The sequence below is a fragment of the Peromyscus eremicus genome, chromosome 4, assembly GCF_949786415.1.
Source record: "Peromyscus eremicus chromosome 4, PerEre_H2_v1, whole genome shotgun sequence".
Taxonomy (NCBI): Eukaryota; Metazoa; Chordata; class Mammalia; order Rodentia; family Cricetidae; genus Peromyscus; species Peromyscus eremicus.
The window spans coordinates 128,780,088-128,798,283 of record NC_081419.1 but is presented as its reverse complement, the minus strand read 5'-3'; the positions used below and the strand labels follow the sequence as shown (position 1 = coordinate 128,798,283).

General features: G+C 44.2%; 2 protein-coding genes across 3 annotated transcripts in view; one reads left to right on the top strand and one right to left on the bottom strand.

Moving 5' to 3' along the window:
* Nucleotides 1-693, top strand: part of Gss (glutathione synthetase) — a 31,368-nt gene extending 30,675 nt beyond the window's left edge. The window contains exon 13 of the mRNA XM_059261726.1: nucleotides 143-693. Coding sequence (XP_059117709.1) covers nucleotides 143-266 — 124 coding nt within the window. The 3' untranslated portion in view covers nucleotides 267-693. The remainder of the gene's footprint in view (nucleotides 1-142) is intronic.
* A 373-nt stretch (nucleotides 694-1,066) lies between these two features.
* The window catches only part of Acss2 (acyl-CoA synthetase short chain family member 2), a 37,713-nt gene continuing 20,583 nt past the window's right edge, over nucleotides 1,067-18,196 (bottom strand). Inside the window, exons 3-19 of one of the 2 annotated variants that reach the window (XM_059261724.1) lie at nucleotides 14,850-14,941; nucleotides 14,549-14,652; nucleotides 14,226-14,298; nucleotides 13,890-13,965; nucleotides 13,613-13,727; nucleotides 12,878-12,916; nucleotides 8,125-8,262; nucleotides 7,600-7,770; nucleotides 7,193-7,326; nucleotides 6,871-7,003; nucleotides 6,733-6,789; nucleotides 6,495-6,575; nucleotides 5,352-5,460; nucleotides 3,112-3,180; nucleotides 2,592-2,768; nucleotides 2,007-2,081; nucleotides 1,067-1,874 (exon numbers count right to left, since the gene is read on the bottom strand). In XM_059261724.1, coding sequence (XP_059117707.1) covers nucleotides 1,747-1,874; nucleotides 2,007-2,081; nucleotides 2,592-2,768; nucleotides 3,112-3,180; nucleotides 5,352-5,460; nucleotides 6,495-6,575; nucleotides 6,733-6,789; nucleotides 6,871-7,003; nucleotides 7,193-7,326; nucleotides 7,600-7,770; nucleotides 8,125-8,262; nucleotides 12,878-12,916; nucleotides 13,613-13,727; nucleotides 13,890-13,965; nucleotides 14,226-14,298; nucleotides 14,549-14,652; nucleotides 14,850-14,941 — 1,771 coding nt within the window. In that variant the 3' untranslated portion in view covers nucleotides 1,067-1,746. The remainder of the gene's footprint in view (nucleotides 1,875-2,006; nucleotides 2,082-2,591; nucleotides 2,769-3,111; nucleotides 3,181-5,351; nucleotides 5,461-6,494; nucleotides 6,576-6,732; nucleotides 6,790-6,870; nucleotides 7,004-7,192; nucleotides 7,327-7,599; nucleotides 7,771-8,124; nucleotides 8,263-12,877; nucleotides 12,917-13,612; nucleotides 13,728-13,889; nucleotides 13,966-14,225; nucleotides 14,299-14,548; nucleotides 14,653-14,849; nucleotides 14,942-18,196) is intronic. The other variant, XM_059261725.1, reaches the window with a different exon arrangement.

Sequence of the window (18,196 nt, the reverse complement as noted above, 5' to 3'; positions counted from 1 at the left end):
AGCTAGGATGCAACTCCAAATCTGATTCTAAAGTCCTAGCATTTCTTAAATGTAGCCCCTTCCAATCTGCCAGTTAGTCAGGTGGGACCAGAGAAGGGTCTAGTTTCCTAATGTTGTGTGTCTCCTGACCCCATTTCTACAGACAGGGAACAACACTTGTGATGAACAAGCATGTGGGGCATCTGCTTCGAACCAAAGCCATTGAACATGCAGACGGAGGTGTGGCAGCGGGAGTAGCAGTCCTGGACAACCCCTACCCTGTGTGAGGGCACACCTGACTTCACTCAAGAGACCTTCTACCCTGTACTTGGCATTCCTCTCCTAATTCCTGAGGGGCTACTCCAGTCCCCACCTTAGGGAAGCTTGTCTCTTCCATAGACCTCCAGGGTCTTCAGGGAAGGGAAAATCCTGAGTACCTTCTCTCAGCCTTCCATCTGAGGACCAGAAAAGCTATGATTCCATTAGAAGAGTGCTGGAGGTCCCCAGATCTTGGAGTGTGGGGGAAGCTGCTTAAGGTAAAGGCCGTAGCCCTGCAGATCTTCATTACCCTCTCATGAACTTTGCCAGGGGGTTCTAGTGCCTGACTTGGGGTAGGACTAAGTGACAGGAGGAAGGGGCTAGAAGAGCATAGACTTTCCCCAGCTCTGCCCTCAATAAAACAACAATGCTGATTCAACAATTCATTGTTTCATGTACCAAAGGGAGGAGGGCAGCCCATGGGAGGTAGATATGCTGGAAAGGTGACTGGGTTGTACTGGGGATCTCACTGGTTTCAGATCCTGTGGATGAGACCCTCAAGTCCTAATCCTTAGTCACTTGCTAATGCTTCCAGAGGATTGTAGGGTCAAGACAGGGTCCCAGGAAGAAGCACCTGATGTAACATCATACTTGTAAACTGGCTTCAACCACTCTTGCTTAGGGGCTTATCAGAGGTCTTGAGAGTGAAGCTTTACCTGGATCTGCCCAAACAAAGGGTTCTGGGGCAGTCTGGGGACTAGCAATGCTCTTCCCATCTGCCACATACATGAGAGCAGCTAATGAACACACAGATACCTAAACAAACCAATTCTCTTCTTGAGCTCATAAACTTTATTCCTACAACAGTGAGTCTTGGGCACAAAGAGTACAAGAAGAGTTTCACCTAAGAGCCCCTTGTGGGCAGGGTTCTGTTCTTGGGGCAGGACTAGGAACGTTAACTCCCTTGGTTCTAGGAACAGAGCATATCTTACTCTTTCAATGAAGCAGATGATATGAAAACCCTCTGGAGACTGAACCCACCTGCAGTCTCTAGAGCAAACAGGCAGACAGTGCTACCATCTGGTAAGGAATTCAGACTCAGAACAGAAACAACAAAGAATTTTAAAAAATAATTATTCATAGACTCACAAACTATTATTTCTAAAGGCTTGGGCTTGCCCAAGATAAGAAACGGTGCTTTCCAGAAAGCTGAAAGGATTACTGCCCTGCTTCTGTCTAGGCCCTCACTTACACTCGGACTAGCTAACTGTGGTTGAGGATGTAGTGTTAAGTCTCTGTTCTGGGCTTGGAGACCTCTGGAGTCTAGGAGCATATCAGTCTGAGGTTGACCTGTGCCCTGTCTCTTCTACCTGGCAGTCTAGGAAACTCTCCCTAGCTTCAACCAAAGTGTCAACCAGTGTTGGCTCTTGTATTCCTGGGCAGGGAGCAGGGTGGATGGGTAGAAGTTCGGAGAGCCACGCCCAGGGAAATCCTGGACAAGAGTCTTGATCACTGGGTGGTCAGGCAGCGATGACTGAAGAGATGATTGATGACGGATGGGTCAGCCACTGTAGACGTGTCCCCCAGGTCATGGTCATTCTGAGCAATCTTCCGGAGTACTCGCCTCATGATTTTGCCTGGTAACCCACACACCTCTTGTTACTTGGTAACAATGCTGACTGATCCCCACTCTTTTAAGGACTTTCATCCACACACCTGCCACCACTGGGCTTTAGCCCATCCCAAACCCTGCAGGACTCTGAACTTACCTGAGCGTGTTTTAGGCAAGCCGGGTGCATTCTGGATGTAGTCTGGTGTGGCAATGGGGCCAATCTTTTCTCTAACTGTAACAACAAATCATCAAGCATTTCTTTAGCGCCTTTAACCAGACTTCCTAAAGCCATGACTTTGTTTCCCCAGCTGTTTCTTCTTCAGAGTTCTGCCTAGAGTCATTCTGAAGTTTACTGTTCCCTGTTCTCTTTTAACACAGTGTCTCTTTACTCCTTTGTTTTATTTTAATCCATGTCCATGGAACTCTGTTTAAATCAGACCTGGGCAGCATAGCCTTGAGCAAGCAGTGTAACTTCTCTGTACCTGAAGTTTCTTCATCTTTAGAACTAGCATAACAACAGGATCTATTTCGTGAAGGTAATTACAGGAATTAAATGGGATAAAGCATTTAAAGCGCTGATCCTGGTGCTGACACAGAGAAAGTTTCCTGAAACTCTGGGCTATTGCTGTCCCAGTGTAGAGATTAGCGGAGACTAAGTGGGAAGACACCAGTCGCCCCACAGGACACTGGAGTCTGTCTGTAGTCTGCTGCAGCCTCTCCCCAGTAACTTGCAGATCCTTACTCTGCTTCTTGAGTTCCTCGGTGAGGGTGGGGCTGAAGGTGTGGCCATCGCACAGGGTGACAAAACAGTAGAGGCATTCACCCTTCACAGGATGAGGGTGGCCCACCACAGCTGCCTCTGCAACAGCCTCATGCTCCACAAGTGCTGACTCCACCTCGGCTGTACTCAGAAGATGTCCTTGTCAAGAGAAGGGAAATGCATGAGAGGGATCTCAGTCTTCCTGCCACACTTCTTGCTCCATCTGCACCCATAGGGCTGACTTATTCTGGTCATATAGGGAAGGCTCTCACTCTCTCTTCCCATGACACATCTCCAATCAAGTCCTGACCATCCTAGATCCTCTCCTGGCATGTTCTAACATGCATTATACTTTTCCTCCAAAACCTGGGCCCAGCACTGAATGCCATACTCTACGCCACAGCCTCAAAATAGGATGGCCCTTGCTCTCTCTTTGAAGTTTTTGCTAGGATTTACAAGGGGGAAAGAACTAATGAAATGGGAGGGGATACAGGACTCTCACCAGATACATTGAGCATATCATCAATCCTGCCAGTGATCCAGTAGTAGCCATCCTGATCCCTCCGGCAGCCTGGGAAGAAATACTCAACATAGTAAATACCCTACAGCAGGATACACAATTTATATTATAAAAACTGCCACACCTACTACAGTAGCTTATGGTAATCTTTTAACAAGCTTTCCTGCTTCCACTTTTGTTGCCTTGGCAACCAGCTTCCAAGATGGCCCCACTGATCTTCATCTCCTAGTATTTATAGCCCTACGGCCCTTTCTTGTTATATAGCATTAGTCTATGTGATCAGCAGAATTTGGCAGAAATGATAGGTGTCACTTCTGAAATTAGCTTACTGAAGATATTTTAGCTTCCATCTTGGTCATATTCTCTCAGATCATTTGTTCTGGGTGTAGCCAGGTGCCATGTGAGTAACCCTATGGAGAGATCCTGCCTAAACTTGCTGTTCTTCCAGAGGACCAAAGACCCATGCACCCATGTTCCCAGTACCCATGGTGGCTTACAACTGCCTGAGGATTCCTGCCCAAATCCATATGAGCCAGCATGTAAACAGACCCATAGGCTCAGTCAAACTTTTCAATGACTACAGCCCCCACTAACAGCTTGATTTTAACTCATGAGACACTCTGACTGAGAACCACCCAACAAAGACATTCTCAGATCCTGATGCTCAAGAACTATGTGAAATGTGTTATTTGAAGCTGCCATCTTAGGGCATAATTTGTTCCATGGCAATAAATAATATACCCAATCTCAAGTATATTTTTAGAACATTCAAAATTATTTTCCAAATTAGCTGCCCCCGATACGACATTGTGCATATGTGCGTGTGTGCGTGTGTGCGTGCGTGCGTGCGTGCGCGTGTGCGTGTGCGTGTGCGTGTGCGTGTGTGTGTGTGTGTGTTACTGAGGACTAAACCTAACACTTCAGGTATGCTAGGCATATATGCTACTACTGAGCTATATCTCTACCGGCTCTCTCCTTTTCAGACAGGGTCTTATGTACCCCAGGCAGGCCTCAAATTCACTATGTATCAAAGTTGAGCCTGAATTCCTAATTTTGCTTCTGCCTCCCAAGTGCTGGGATTGCACTGTGCCCTGTTTAATGTGGTGCTGGGAACAGAAACAGAATTTTGTGCATGCTTAGGCAAGCATTCTACCAACTGAGCCATATCCCAGCTCTACCACTGTACTTTGAATAAAATCTAGACTGCTTACCCCGTCTACATGACTCTATATTATCTATTACCTATATTCTGACTTAATGAAACATTCTTCCCTAGGCTTACTTCACTCTGCTTCACAGGCTCCAGTCCATTCCTTGTGAATTTCAAGGTTGTAGCCACTCTTTACAATACTCTTACTGTAGACTTTTCTATGCTTGATCGCTTTTCAGCCCTCAGGCCTCTGTTCAAGTATCACTCAGAGAAGCCTTCTCTGACTACCCTTGGAGGCACTATCTCATTGTTTTCTTCATAGCACTTATCTCTATCTATGACTAACCTGTAACCAATAAAATTGGTTTATTGCCTGTCCTCTCCTTAGTAAAATGTGAGCCCCATAAGATAAGAGAATGTGACAGTGTTATTCACAGTAATACACCATGTACTCATTAGATCAGTGCCTGGTCGGAGTAGGCACTCAATAAATACTGATGGATGGATGGATGAACTGGAAGACAGACAGTGGACAAACAGGCTCCAGACATGAGGGCAAATATGACACAGTAATATCCATTTCTACATGCCCCATCTTTGTCAACACTAGAGTGAAAAATAAGAGCCTCTTTTCCCTAGGATCTAATCTCAGATGGTATGTGCTGAGACTCTTCCTGCAGCACTCATTCCTGCTCTTTTTAAAAAATATTCTTTATTATTTATATATGTGTGTGTATCTCTGTTTGAGTATCTCCACTTGTGTGTGGGTGTCCACCAAGGCATTGGATCCCCTGAGGCTGGAGCTACAGGTGGTTGTGAGCCACCTGGCATGGGTGCTGGGAACCAAACTCAGGTCCTCTGGAAGAGCAGCAAGTACTTTTAACCACTCAACAAGTGCTCTGAGCCCTCATTCCTGCTCTTACAGCCTTACTGTAGCTCTCCTGGATACCAGATGTGGACATCAGGACATACTCCTTTCTCTACTCTTCACCCCTGGCCAACTCTTCTGAAAATGGAAAGTGAAGGCATATGTTTTAGAGAGAGGGCTCAGGACAGGACAGCCAAGGCTCACCATCTCCTGTCACATAGTAGCCAGGGAACTTCTTAAAGTAGGTGGTCTCAAAACGCGTGTGGTTCCCATAAACTGTGCGCATGATCCCTGGCCAGGGTTGCTTGAACACCTGAGGAGTGCAGAAGGTAAGTGATCACATCCTCTAGGCTATCTCACAGGAAGACAACCATAGCATTGCTAAGCATAAAGGAAAACACCCCAAATGTCATCTCTGAGAAGTAGTGCAAAGTACAGGGTTTGAGGGTAGATGCCGGGCTTAGAGTCCCAGTTCTATATGGTCTCAGGTCAGTAACTGCCTCTCTGAACCTCAGGACCATCATCTGCAAATAAAAGTAAATATACTCTAAAGTTACTATAAGGGTTAAATTAATAGTATGTGAAAATTGCCTAGCACAGTGTTCTGTGAGTAATAAACATCTGGAAAATCGGGGTTTCTTTTGGGTAATTCCTCAGGAAAGCAGGTCCCATTAAAAGGCAAAAAAGTCATAAAAAATAGAACCTATATGAGTGAGTAAGTAATTTCTAATCAATAGTATTCTGTGTCAGCAGAATTCTAGATTGAGTAAGAAAGCTTAGATTCGAGTCCTGCCTCTGTTCCTAACTTGATCTTGAAAAGTAAAATGGGATAGGATCTGACAGGTATTACACAAAAAAATGTATCAGCTAACAGTTCCAGGCTAACCCTTTGTGTGGATTATCTAATTCAATAAAACACAGGAGGTAAAGTACCATTATTTATACATATTATAACCCAGTTTTGCAAATGAGAAGATTACATTCAAAAGCATTAGGTAACAACTTGTCTAAAGTCACAGAGGAGGCAGAGTCAGGGTCTGGATACAGGCAGGCTGACTCCAGAGCCCAAATGGTTGTTCTTTATGCTACCAAGACTCCTTAATCTAGAAATGGGTGTCTAAGGATGAACTGGGACTAAGCCTTCCGGACTCCAAAAGCATCATCACAAGCCTGGGAACATACTCTAAAAAGGCTTTAAGATGCAGGCAGAGTATTTGGATGGATTCCCACTGGTGTCTTTCAGCAGAGGACAAACTCTCAACTGTATTTATAACGATAAGGTTATAAACTCTAAAACAAAGATCATTAGCAGACCCTTTTCCTTTCTCCAAAATCCCAGATTCTCACCAGATAACCTTCAGCTTCACCTTCCAGCTCTTCCCCAGACTCATTCAGGATTGCAGGTGCTACACCGAAGAATGGGAAAGACTAAAAGCAAATGAGAGGCACAATCCAAGAAAAGGAATGAGGCAACTCTGTCTGAGTTCCTCATAGCTCTCAGCTCTGCACCTTACTCTCTAATAGTCCCAAAGCCCTAAAACCTATCCCTTGCCAAGCCTAGGACCAGCAGAAGCACTTTACTCACAGCAGAACCAGGTTTCATGGGTGTGGCACCAGGGAGAGGGGTCAGCATATGGCCACCCTGTGGAAGTCAGAGATCAGGGGTTTGAATCAGTTTTCTATGTTGTCCCCCAAGCCACAACCTCTTGAATCCCTTACTCACTGTTTCTGTTTGCCAGAAGGTGTCCACAATGGGGCAACGCTGGGAACCTACTACCCGGTGGTACCATAGCCAGGCTTCAGGGTTGATGGGTTCACCTACTGTGCCCAGCACCTGTAAGGATGCCCGACTATGCCTTGGGCAGGAAAGTGGAAGAGAAGAAAGTTCTGAGTACCACTAGGAGCCAAAATACACATGCATTCAGTATTCCTTTGCCCCCTCCCTTATTCCAGGTCAGGAAGTTGAGACAACAGAAAGAAACTACACAAAGGACAGTGCAGCTCTGAAGGATACCTATGGGACAGCAGATGGGGAAGGGTCTCACTTGGTGACAGGTTCATCTCCAAACTTCATGAGCATCCGGATTGCGGTTGGTGCTGTGTAGAACTTGGTCACCTTGTATTTGTCCACAATGCTCCACAAGCGGCTCTCATCTGGGTATGTGGGGATCCCCTCAAACTGACCCCAGTGAAATCTGGTTATTTTTGGCCCTTCTCAATAGTCCTTCCATTCCCCTGTCATTCCCTTGGGTTCAGTATTCACCCTTTCTGACCAATTATGTCTTTACCCTCTGATCACACAAGCCAAGAAACTTTCTAGGATATACAACCCCTCAGGATTCCTCTTTCTGTAGGAAGTAGGTCCCTGTATAAGTCTCCCATCTTTAGACTAAGGAGCCTTGGGAGGTAGTCACCCTGAAGAATTTTGTCCATGTCCCAGCTCCCATCTCACCAAAACACTGGTGGCACCATTGGCCAGTGGCCCATAGGTGACATAGGAATGACCAGTGATCCAGCCAATGTCTGCTGTACACCAGAACACATCCTCCGGGTGGAAATCAAACACATACTTGAAAGTTGTAGCCACATAGAGCATGTAGCCTCCAATTGTGTGCACCACACCCTGTGGGGAGAACGGGGCATCAGGTTGGAGTTTTGTGTCCACCTCTATTGACCAACAAATGGAGCCTGAACAGAGGTGGAAGAAGATCCTTCTTAAAGATTTTTAACCCTGTGATGCCCTTTCATAGCATTTGCCTCTCTTCCACCTCCTTTATCACACCGTGATGTCACATAAATATATTGACCACTTACATTCTCAGAAATCTGAGTCACAAGTATCACATACATTCCTAGTACTCCATCTAATGATTTCTGTTGGTCATTCCAAGCTTCCTCAGAAACTCACTCAACTTTACAACTTTATAACACACACACACACACACACACACACACACACACACACACACACACTTGCCTTGGGTTTGCCTGTGGAGCCACTGGTATATAAGATGAAGAGTGGGTCCTCAGCATCACACCATTCAGGCTCAAACTCATCCCCTGCCTCTTGCATGAGTTCATGCCACCATAAGTCAACCCCTTCATTCCAGGAGATCTGAAGAGGAAAGCAGGAATGGGCAGGGAAGATCTGTAAAAAGTACAGACAGAGGCAGGAGACACCCCTACCTGGCACCTGCATATAGGGGTACAGGAAAAGAAGGGGGCCCTTCAAGGGTACAATGGAGCAGAGAGAACGGACTTACTCTGCCATTATCACTCTACTCTACTCCAGAACTCCCCTTACCTGCCTTTACTTTGAGGAATGCCCCTTTTCTGGTTCCTTCAACCCTTCAGTACTCAGCTGAAATACCACCTTCTTAGAAAGACTTTCCTGAACAGTATCTGACAGACTCCCATCCCACCACAACACTTGGTTTCTTTCCCTTACAACACATATTTCCAATTACTTTGTTTCCTTGATTATTATCTCCCCCAACTAGATAGGGCCTTCTAGGAGGGCAGTGGCATATCTGTATTTCCCCCCATAGCCTTAGCACCTAGTACTGTATCTGACACTCAGAAGACATTTTTGTTGGATAAAATGCATACACAGCCCGAATACACACATATGTGCTGTAGGACTGGTGGCACATGAGCGGGGATGTAGACAACCACACAACTGGAAAAACAACATTAGTCACTGCCTACAGGTGAGCACTTAACCTGTTAGTTAACAGCAAGAGAACCCAACAAATTGCGTTCAGGAATTTTTTTTTTCCCTACATGTTTGGATCCCATCCCGTTCTGGAAGTTCTCTCTGGTATCTTTATAGAAATGGAACCGATAAGGTTTCCCACAGCAGCCCCTACTTCAGGAGACAGGCTCCATTCAGCAGGAAGTCTTGTTTCAAGTTGGTAGAGAAGCACCAAGGTGAATTCCTCTCAGGGAAGGGATGTCCTGCTATGCTTGATTGCCTTTGATAATGATTCAGGATCTGCTACCCTGGAGTTTCTCTCACCTCTCCTTTGAAACCATGTTCTTTTCCTGACTATGTCACCTCTTTGAAAACTAGTTTCTCCAGTCTAAATTCTGTTGGGTGAAGTTGGATTCTCTAGATGTCTCTAAAATTACTCTGGAGTTCCATCTTCTTGCCATATGATCATGGGAAGTCACTCATCTTTCTCTCTCCCTCCCTCCCTCCCTCCCTCCCTTCCTTCCTTCCTTCCTTCCTTCCTTCCTTCCTTCCTTCCTTCCTTCCTTCCTCCTTTTTGGTTTTTCAAGACAGGGTTTCTCTGTGTAGCCCTGGCTGTCCTGGATCTCGCTCTGTAGCCCAGGCTGGCCTCAAACTCACAGATCTGCCTGCCTCTGCCTCCCAAGTGCTGGGATTAAAGGCATGTGCCACCATGCCTGGCTTTTTCTTTTTTTCTTATTGATGTGTATGTGTGTGGACGTGAGTGTATGTTTGTGTGCCATGTGAATGCAGGGGCCTGTGGAGGCCAGATAAGGGCTTTGGTTCCCCTGGACCTGGAGTTCCAGGTGGTTGTGAGCCCTTTGATGTGAGTGGTGGGAGTCCCACCCCCCTCCAGAGTAGCAAGTGCTCTTAATGCTATGCCATTTCTCTAGCCCCTTAAGGGGCTTTAAACAAGGAAAGTTCCCTTTGCCCTAAAGGTCAGACAGGATTTTATAAATGTCAACAGAGAAAGATGCCGTCTAATAACAGCAGGCCTTTGATTGTTGCGGTAGAGAGGGACTAACTAATGTCAGAAAGGTTAGGGAAGTTTAATGACCACTGGGGAAAAGGTTAAGATGGTGAGGAATGTTTGGGGTTTACTTTGGCTATCTTAAAGCCCTTTCATAGTCAATAAATTATTTTTGTCTTATTTTGAGATGAGATTTTAGGGTTGCTTCCAACTACAGTTCTCCAGTCTCAGCTTCCATATGACAAGTATATGCCATTATGTCTGCTTCTATTAGATTCCTGAATGTTCAATGAACCTGGTTGACTGGTAGATATAGCAATGTTAAATAAATTCCTTTCTCTAATACATAGGCATATACTAATTTGTGGGTTTTCTTATCCCAAAGTGTCAGATATATATCTTGATAAATTGAAAAATGATTCTCTAACCACTCCTGTTTTCTGAATTACCTGCCCTTTACTCAAGAGAATATGAGCATTATAAAAATGATCTAAGTGAGGGTGTCATTAAAAATAAGAGGTTGGGTAGGGTGGCATTTGCCTTTAATCTCAGCACTCAGGAGGCAGAGGCATGTTGGATTCAAGGTCAGCCTGGTCTGCATAGGGAGTTCCAGGTCAGCTGTGGCTATACAGTGAAACCCTGTCTTAGGTGTGGTGGGTAGTAGGAGGAAAACAGACAAGCAGTCTCAGCAAGAAAATATGAAGTGGGGGCTGGGCTTGAGAGCAAGGGTCTAGAGGCTACCAGGACTGAACAGAGGGGTGCCGGTGTTTCCTCTCTTTGACTGGATTCCCCTCCCCCGCCTCGGCCTCAGACTGTGTTCCTATCCTCTGTTCCTCTGTTTGCCCTATGAAATAAATCCAAAGGGGAAAAAAAAGAAAACATAAAGTACCCTGTCTTTTGGTGGAAGATTTGTATGAGTTTATGTGTACACTGTCACATGGATACTTTTTTCCTGTTAAATTATTACTTGAGCTGAGGGTATTAATGATTTTAAGTGGAACTATGTCAATATTCTTTATAAATGGTCTATAGTACATTGAATTGTCGTGGTAAGACACAGTTACACTGTGGTTTGGCAATGAGAGAATTTTGATAATCTCATAACACTGTTTCCTTTGTAGGTGTTTGTGTGTGTAGGGAGGAGGGGAATAGGTGTGGTACTCCAGTTGTGGAGCTGATAGCACCAGGGAGCAGAATGAGCTGTTAGTGAAGCAAACATTGCTTGTGGATTTCATGTGTACCTATGAGGCCCATGGCCTTGAAAAAGGAAAGGGGTTACGTCTTCTAAAATAAAAACCGAGGAGTTGGCTCTTGTCCTTGGACCAGAACAGTCTTAGAGATGACCAGGTATGTAAGGGGAATATGGAGTATGCAAGTGGTCTGGTGGAAAAGGACACCTGCAAAATGTACCAGGCTGCATAATAAGGCAGGAGCCTGGAGGCCTGCCATAGTTTCTACAGCTTCTACTACAGTTTTCACCAACAAACCTGAACTTTGTGAGACTAATTTAACTTTCTTTGCTTTTTTGGTTTTGATTTTGTTTTGTTTTATTTTCTTAATTGATTTTACTTTCATCTCCAAAAAAACAAAAACCCAGGAGTTTGCTGCTTGAGGCTGAATTACAATAAATGTTATTGTTTTTATTTATTTGCTTGTTTGTTTATCTCAGTCTTCCTTCTGGAAGTTGACAATCTGTCCGATGTTTTTAAGGGCAGTGACAACATCTAATGTATTTTGAATAGTTACTACATGCCAAATACCATATATATTGATAAAATCCTGTAAGTACAGTTACTGTCTTTACCTTATATAGAGAGAAAGTGAAGCAAGAAAGCTTAAGTTACCCAAGCTTACATTGTAGCAGGTGGGATGGATAGGATTTGAACCCAGGTAGTCTGGCTCTAGAGCCTACATTCCAAACCACCAAGCTGGTTACCTCTTTCAAAAGAAATTTCATTTAGTTGTTGTTTTTTGTTTTTTTGTTTGTTTCCATCCTTCCTTTTTTTCTTTTCTTTTTTTTTTTTTTCTTTTTTTGGCATGGTCTCACTATGCAGCCCTGGCTGACCTGGAAATCACTATGTAGATCAGTCTAGTCTTGAACTCACAGGAATCCTTGACTCTGTCTCCCCAGTGTAGGGATAAAAGACGAGCATTCCCATACTCAGTGCTGACTAAATTTCATAAGGAAAACATTTCCCAGAAGTCAGGTCTGTGTCCACATACTCATATGTGCCACCAGCACAAGAGGTCGGCCGTGGAAGAGTCAAAGTAACCTGTGAAGATAGTGGAGCTCACAGGAACAGTGGCCTTTGTATTTTGGTTTAGGGATGGAAACCATTTGGTTTAATCATATATCATGTCTTTATTACTAATTTTTTAAAAAATGAAGTACAGAGAGGAAACATGACTTATTTGAAGTCATACAACTAAATATTGGCCTCTGGACTCCAAGCCACTGCTACGTACTAATATGATTTGAGTACCACCTACAGTGTGACTTTTGTTGAATTTAGTACTTAATTATGTCAGAGTTATGTGTGGTTTATAAATTCCAAGTTGCATATAAATGTATTTAGGAATTTCTTCTCTCTTGTCCCATACAAAACTTATTTTTCCTTATACAATATAAGTCTAACTTCCCAACTTGATGGTAAAATCTCAAGATCAGAGTTTGTACCTCCTCCATATGCTTCCTGTCTTTCCTGGCTCTACCCACCAGCTAAATGCACAGCATATGCTTTCTCACAGATTATCTAGTCCCCTCTCCCACAAAGGATCTATGCAGCAGGAGAGAACTGGGATGTCTGTTGCTAACTTTGAGATCCTTGTTATACGTGAGTTGACAGAGGCAGAAACAGACATTTGATTTTATAACCCTTCCAAATAACATGGATGTCAAGGGGCCCAGGAACAAAGGGAACAGACTTAGCTCTGTCAATAACCTCACTGGAGCAAACAGACAGAGAGCAGATGAACATACAGACAAGCACATAGGGAAGCAGTGACCAAGGGCAGTGAAGAAGTGGATACCTGGGGTCGGATGCACTTGGATTTCTCTTTCAGCTTACCCTGTTAAGAGCCCATGGAATGGAAAGGCTGATGAGCAGGGTCCAAAGATAGAGGTGAGAGAGGGAAGGGTGAGTGTTCCCTAAACCCCAAGATGCCTTCTTTCTTCCCAGCTGCCCCTCATTAGTGCCCTCAGCCTCGATTCCCTAAAACCCTATTGTGTACAGAATTTCTAATACTGATTGGGCTTCCCAATCTCCCTAGTCCCATACTAGCCTCTCTAGTTCCAACACTACTCAGGATACTTCAAATCAAAGAATCTAAGTATTCCTTTTGGACCCCAGAATTTATATATCTATGCCCCTCCAAACTATAGGCTGTCAACGGAACTTTCCTAAAGCTTTCAGCAGAAGTATGGATCCAAAGCCACAAATGTAGCTCATTCAAGTCTCAGTCCAATCAAAATGAGTACATATAGTCACCCAAGTCAGCACATTTCCAACCCAAGCTTAAGCCTAAGCCCTAAGGGTCCCCTCTGTTTATCAACCTTTACAGTTTCTCATGCTAAGTTCCTTCTCTACCCATATTCAAGGTCAAAACCCCTTGCTCTCAGCCAGCCCTATTAGAGGAAGCTTTCCTGGAATTGTTCCCAGATCTCAGTATTATGATGAGGAAGCCAAGGGAAAAAATAGGAACTCCTTGGGTAAGAAGAGAGAGGGAATTAGAGCCCACAGCAGAGTACACTAGTGTCAGACTCACCTGCACATCTGGACATGGCCTCTTAACTGGGGGAGACTGGCTGGGGGAGTCATTCTTGCCCAGCTCTGCCCGCCCCAGATGTTTGACCACAATGCAGCATCTCACTGGGAAACCCCTAGAGAAAAGAAAAGGCTGAAGTATTGGTCCAGTTGACTAAAAGAAGTTGGCAAGATGCTCCCATGTCCCTCTAGGAGTAGATAGCAAGGACAAAGGGAAGCTGGCAACGGAGAAAGATCCTATCAACCCAAGTCAGTAGCCAATAGGTCAGCACACTTACTTCTCTCGACACTTCTCCAAGGACTCATCAGCCAGCTCCTTCAGGTTCACAAGCTTTTCCCCCCTGTAGAAGGCATCTTTGGGGAGCAATAAACATTCCAAGCCTTAGTACACACCATGCTCCCCAGTGGGCCTAATGTCCACAGGGCCCTTCCTGAATAGGCCTCTTGACTCTGGTTCTTCCAGATGATTTGGGCTGACAAAGAGTCAGCTGAGATAGGATGAGGAGAAGGCAGGCAAACAGTCCCTACCCTCTATCCCAAGTAGCCCCAAGTCAACAAGGAGACCAGATTTGAGGTGTAGGAGGGTCTGAAGAAGGGGTGAAAGAATTAGTCACCTGTGGTGATGAGAAGGCTGCAACTGGAATCCAAGATCCTTTCACAGAGAGACTCTGCAGAGAAGCCTGCGAACTAGAAAAAGAAAAAGGAAAAAGAAAGAAAGAAAAAAAAAAAACAACCTGAGGGGAAGGCGAGGGCTAGGGATTGAGTGATGAAGGATGGAAGGTGCTCATGAAATTCAGCATCTCCAAAACAGAGTTCCAGAAGATGCTGAATAACTGATTTAGACCTGTATTTATAATCCCTCACCATCCAGGTCCAATTTCCTTTACCAAAACCCTGTCCCTCACCCTTGGTTCCTGTCACCAGCCCACGCTCCTACCACAATGGAGTGCAAAGCTCCAAGGCGAGCACATGCCAGCATAGCCACCACGAGTTCCAAGATCATAGGCATGTAGATGGCCACTCGGTCACCCTTCTGAATGCCTATAGAAAAAAAGGGACACCAAACAGAAACTATGGACCTTTCTTGCTATTCCTTGCTCCCTCCCACTCAGAGGGCCCCTCCCAGATAACTTTTCTGTTCCTGATACCAGATTCCCTCCATTTCTTGTTCTTTCTCTCCAGTTCTCAGAGAGTTCAGGGTTAGGTCCTCTAGCTCCTCTCCTGCACCCCATACTTACCCTGTTTACGGAGAACATTGCTGAACTGACACACTTGGACCAGAAGTTCACGGTATGTGATCTTGGTGGTCTCTCCCGGCTCATTGCCCTCCCTGAGATAGATACATCAGAAAGAATCAGGAATTAGGGACACAGCTCTGATCTCATCAACAAAACAGGAGCAGTCACAAAATTCCATCTGCTCATACCAATGCCCCACACTCTCCTGTCAGTGAATCTTCTGCTACATCTTCCTAAAATTTTTTCTAATTAACTAATTTAAAATTTCTATGTGTATGAGTGTTTTTCTGGAATGTATGTCTGTGTACCACTTGCAAGCCTATTGCATCAGAGGTCAGAAGAAGGCATTGGATCTCCTGGAACTGGGGCTATTGATGGTTGTGAACTGCCATGTGGATGCTAGGAACTGAACGCAGATACTCTAGAAAAGCAGCTAGTGCTCTTAACTGCTGAGCCATCACTCCAGTCCCTTGATACCACATCTTGAGCTGACTGAACACTTTGGCCTCTCAAGATACTTTGTATGCATGTTTTATGAGATTGGAACATACACTATCTACCTCTGAGTCTTATTTATGTTGACAAAATGGAGCGATAAGCCCTTCTCTTTTATCCTAGGGAAGTATTAAGGAAAAATGACACAATAGAGGTGCCTTGTAGTTGTTGCTATTATTGAGACAGGGTCTCATGCCTGGAACTCATTATGTAGACCAAGCTAGCCTAGAATTCACTGCCTGTCTCTGCTTCCCAAGTACTAGGATTAAAGATGTGTGCCATCAGATCCAGCAATATATGACTTTTATAAAGTATCAAGACTAAATTAAAGCCTAATGTAATGACTCACTCCTATAATACCACTACCCAGGAGACTATGGTAGGAAGTTCTCAAGTTGAACTGTCTCAAGTTTAGGGCCAACCTGGGTTTCATAGTAAGTTCTAGGCAAGCCATGGCTATAGTACGAGTCCCCATCTAAAACAAAAACAAAAAACAAACTACAACAAAACCCATAAAAAATTCTAGTCATCTGCAGTCTCAGCACTTGGGAGGTAAAGGCAGAAGGATCAAGCATTCAAAGTCATCTCTGGCTACTTAGAGTGTTGGAAAGAAGTCTATACTTTTAGCATCATTCATAAGATCCGTAGGATACCAATGGAGGCAGAAATTTAAAAAACTGGATTTAAAATATTTGACATTTTTTAAGGGATAAGCTCCTTACAGTCTAGACCAGCACGGAGTAGTAGAGTTTAGGAAACAATGCTGTACTGAGGGAACACAATTGTTAGACAAATTTGTATACATGCATGTATTCTTACATATTCTAATTTTCTACACAAATGATGGCATTTTAATTATTGCTTCTTTTTGAGACCGAGTATAGCTATGCAGCCTAGGCTCACCTCAAGATCACAATCCTCCTGTCTGAGCTTCCTGAGGGCTCCTATTATAGGCCAAGCAGGTGTGTGTGTGCATGTGTGTGTTGATAGGGATGTAAACCAGAGCCTCAGGCATGCCAGGCAAGTGTTCTACCACTGAGGTACAATATTAGCCTTTAGCCGGGCGGTGGTGGCGCACGCCTTTAATCCCAGCACTCGGGAGGCAGAGCCAGGCGGATCTCTGTGAGTTCGAGGCCAGCCTGGGCTACCAAGTGAGTCCCAGGAAAGGCGCAAAGCTACACAGAGAAACCCTGTCTCGAAAAACCAAAAAAAAAAAAAAATATTAGCCTTTAGTTACTATATACAAGCAATAAACTGAACAAATGTTACATGTATAACTCAAGCAGCCTGCTTTTTAAAAATTTAAACATATCCCTTGGTATTATTCTCTATCAAGAATGGTTCTGGGGCTGGAGAGATGTCTCAGTGGTAAGAGCACTGGCTGCTCTTCCAAAGGTCCTGAGTTCAATTCCCAGCACACACATGGTGGCTCACAACCATCTGTAATGAGATCTGGTGCCCTCTTCTGGCCTGCAGGCATACATACAGGCAGAACACTGTATGCATAATAAATAAATAAATAAATAAATAAATAAATAAATAAATAAATAAATAAATAAATAAATCTTTAAAAAACCAGAATGGTTCCATTCTCTTTATCTACTATTTGTATATTTAACAAATAATAATTCAATGGTCATCTTTATTCATATGTCATTTGCAAATATATCCATAGTATGAATTACTAGAAATGCAATTTTGGGGCCAAAGATATGTGCATTTTACATACTGATAACTTTTAGGAGATAACCACTTTAGATAAGAGTGTCAGGGAAAGCCTGGGGAAGTGCTATTTCAGTTAAGACCTCGATAAGAAATAGGTAACCGTATCAGTTCTTGGGAAGACTATTCTGGGCAGAGAAAGCATCAAACGGAAAGGTCTTGAGGACTATTCAAAGAGCAGAAAGGAACTCAATGTGGTTGGAATACAGTGAGCAAAAGATCAGATGAGAACAAGAACTAGGCATCAGTCAAATCAGGTAGGCCCTTGTGGGAGTGGTAAGTTTAAATTTTATTCTAAGTGTATTCTTTCTGGATTCCCTGATACACAAAGTTCATGCCTACCTCTACATTTAAAATTCCACTTTAAATTCTTTGTTTGTTTGGAAGGATGCATACCATGGCATATGTGTGGCGGTTACAGGACAGCCAGGAGGAGTTGGTTCCACCCTTCCACCATGTGGGTCCCAGGTCATCAGGCTTGGTGGTGTGCCTGCTCACCTCTCCCACACATCTTCCCATGCCATTGCTTCTGCTCTCTCCTCCAGATGCAATACTATATAATACTCGCAACAAGCCGTCTGTGCTCCCTCCCCTTCTTTATTATCCAGCGTGTTTATAAAGGAGGAAACTGAAACCTAGAGAGAACTAGCCAGCCAAGGTCACACAATAATAAGTGACAGAGCCAAGAATAGATCCTCAGCTCTTCTGATCTCAAGTCAGGACTATTTCCTCACAGTGTAAGGGACTGGACTGGCAAGGATATCAGGCCTTTTCTTACTGAGAGAAGTTACACAGAAATTATCAGCTTCTTTCCAGCTTCTGGCTTGATGAGTCAGTTACTATCTTCTCCTTGGCTTTAACCCTCCTAGGGCTGAGAGAAGCCAAGCATAGCAAGGTTACTAAAACGGGAGAGAACAAGGAGAGAGGAAGCTGGCAAATGTCCCTGAACGCCAGAAGCAGAAAAGCTGTCCACTGACAAATGCTACAGAAACTTCAAAACATCTCCAGCTACAGCTGGAGTGTGTCCTCATGCATGCATCCCCAGTGTGTACCCCGTACCAGCTCACTTCTGTAGATACACTTGAATAAAGCCATCTATACTAATATAGAAATATTCTACTCACAATAGC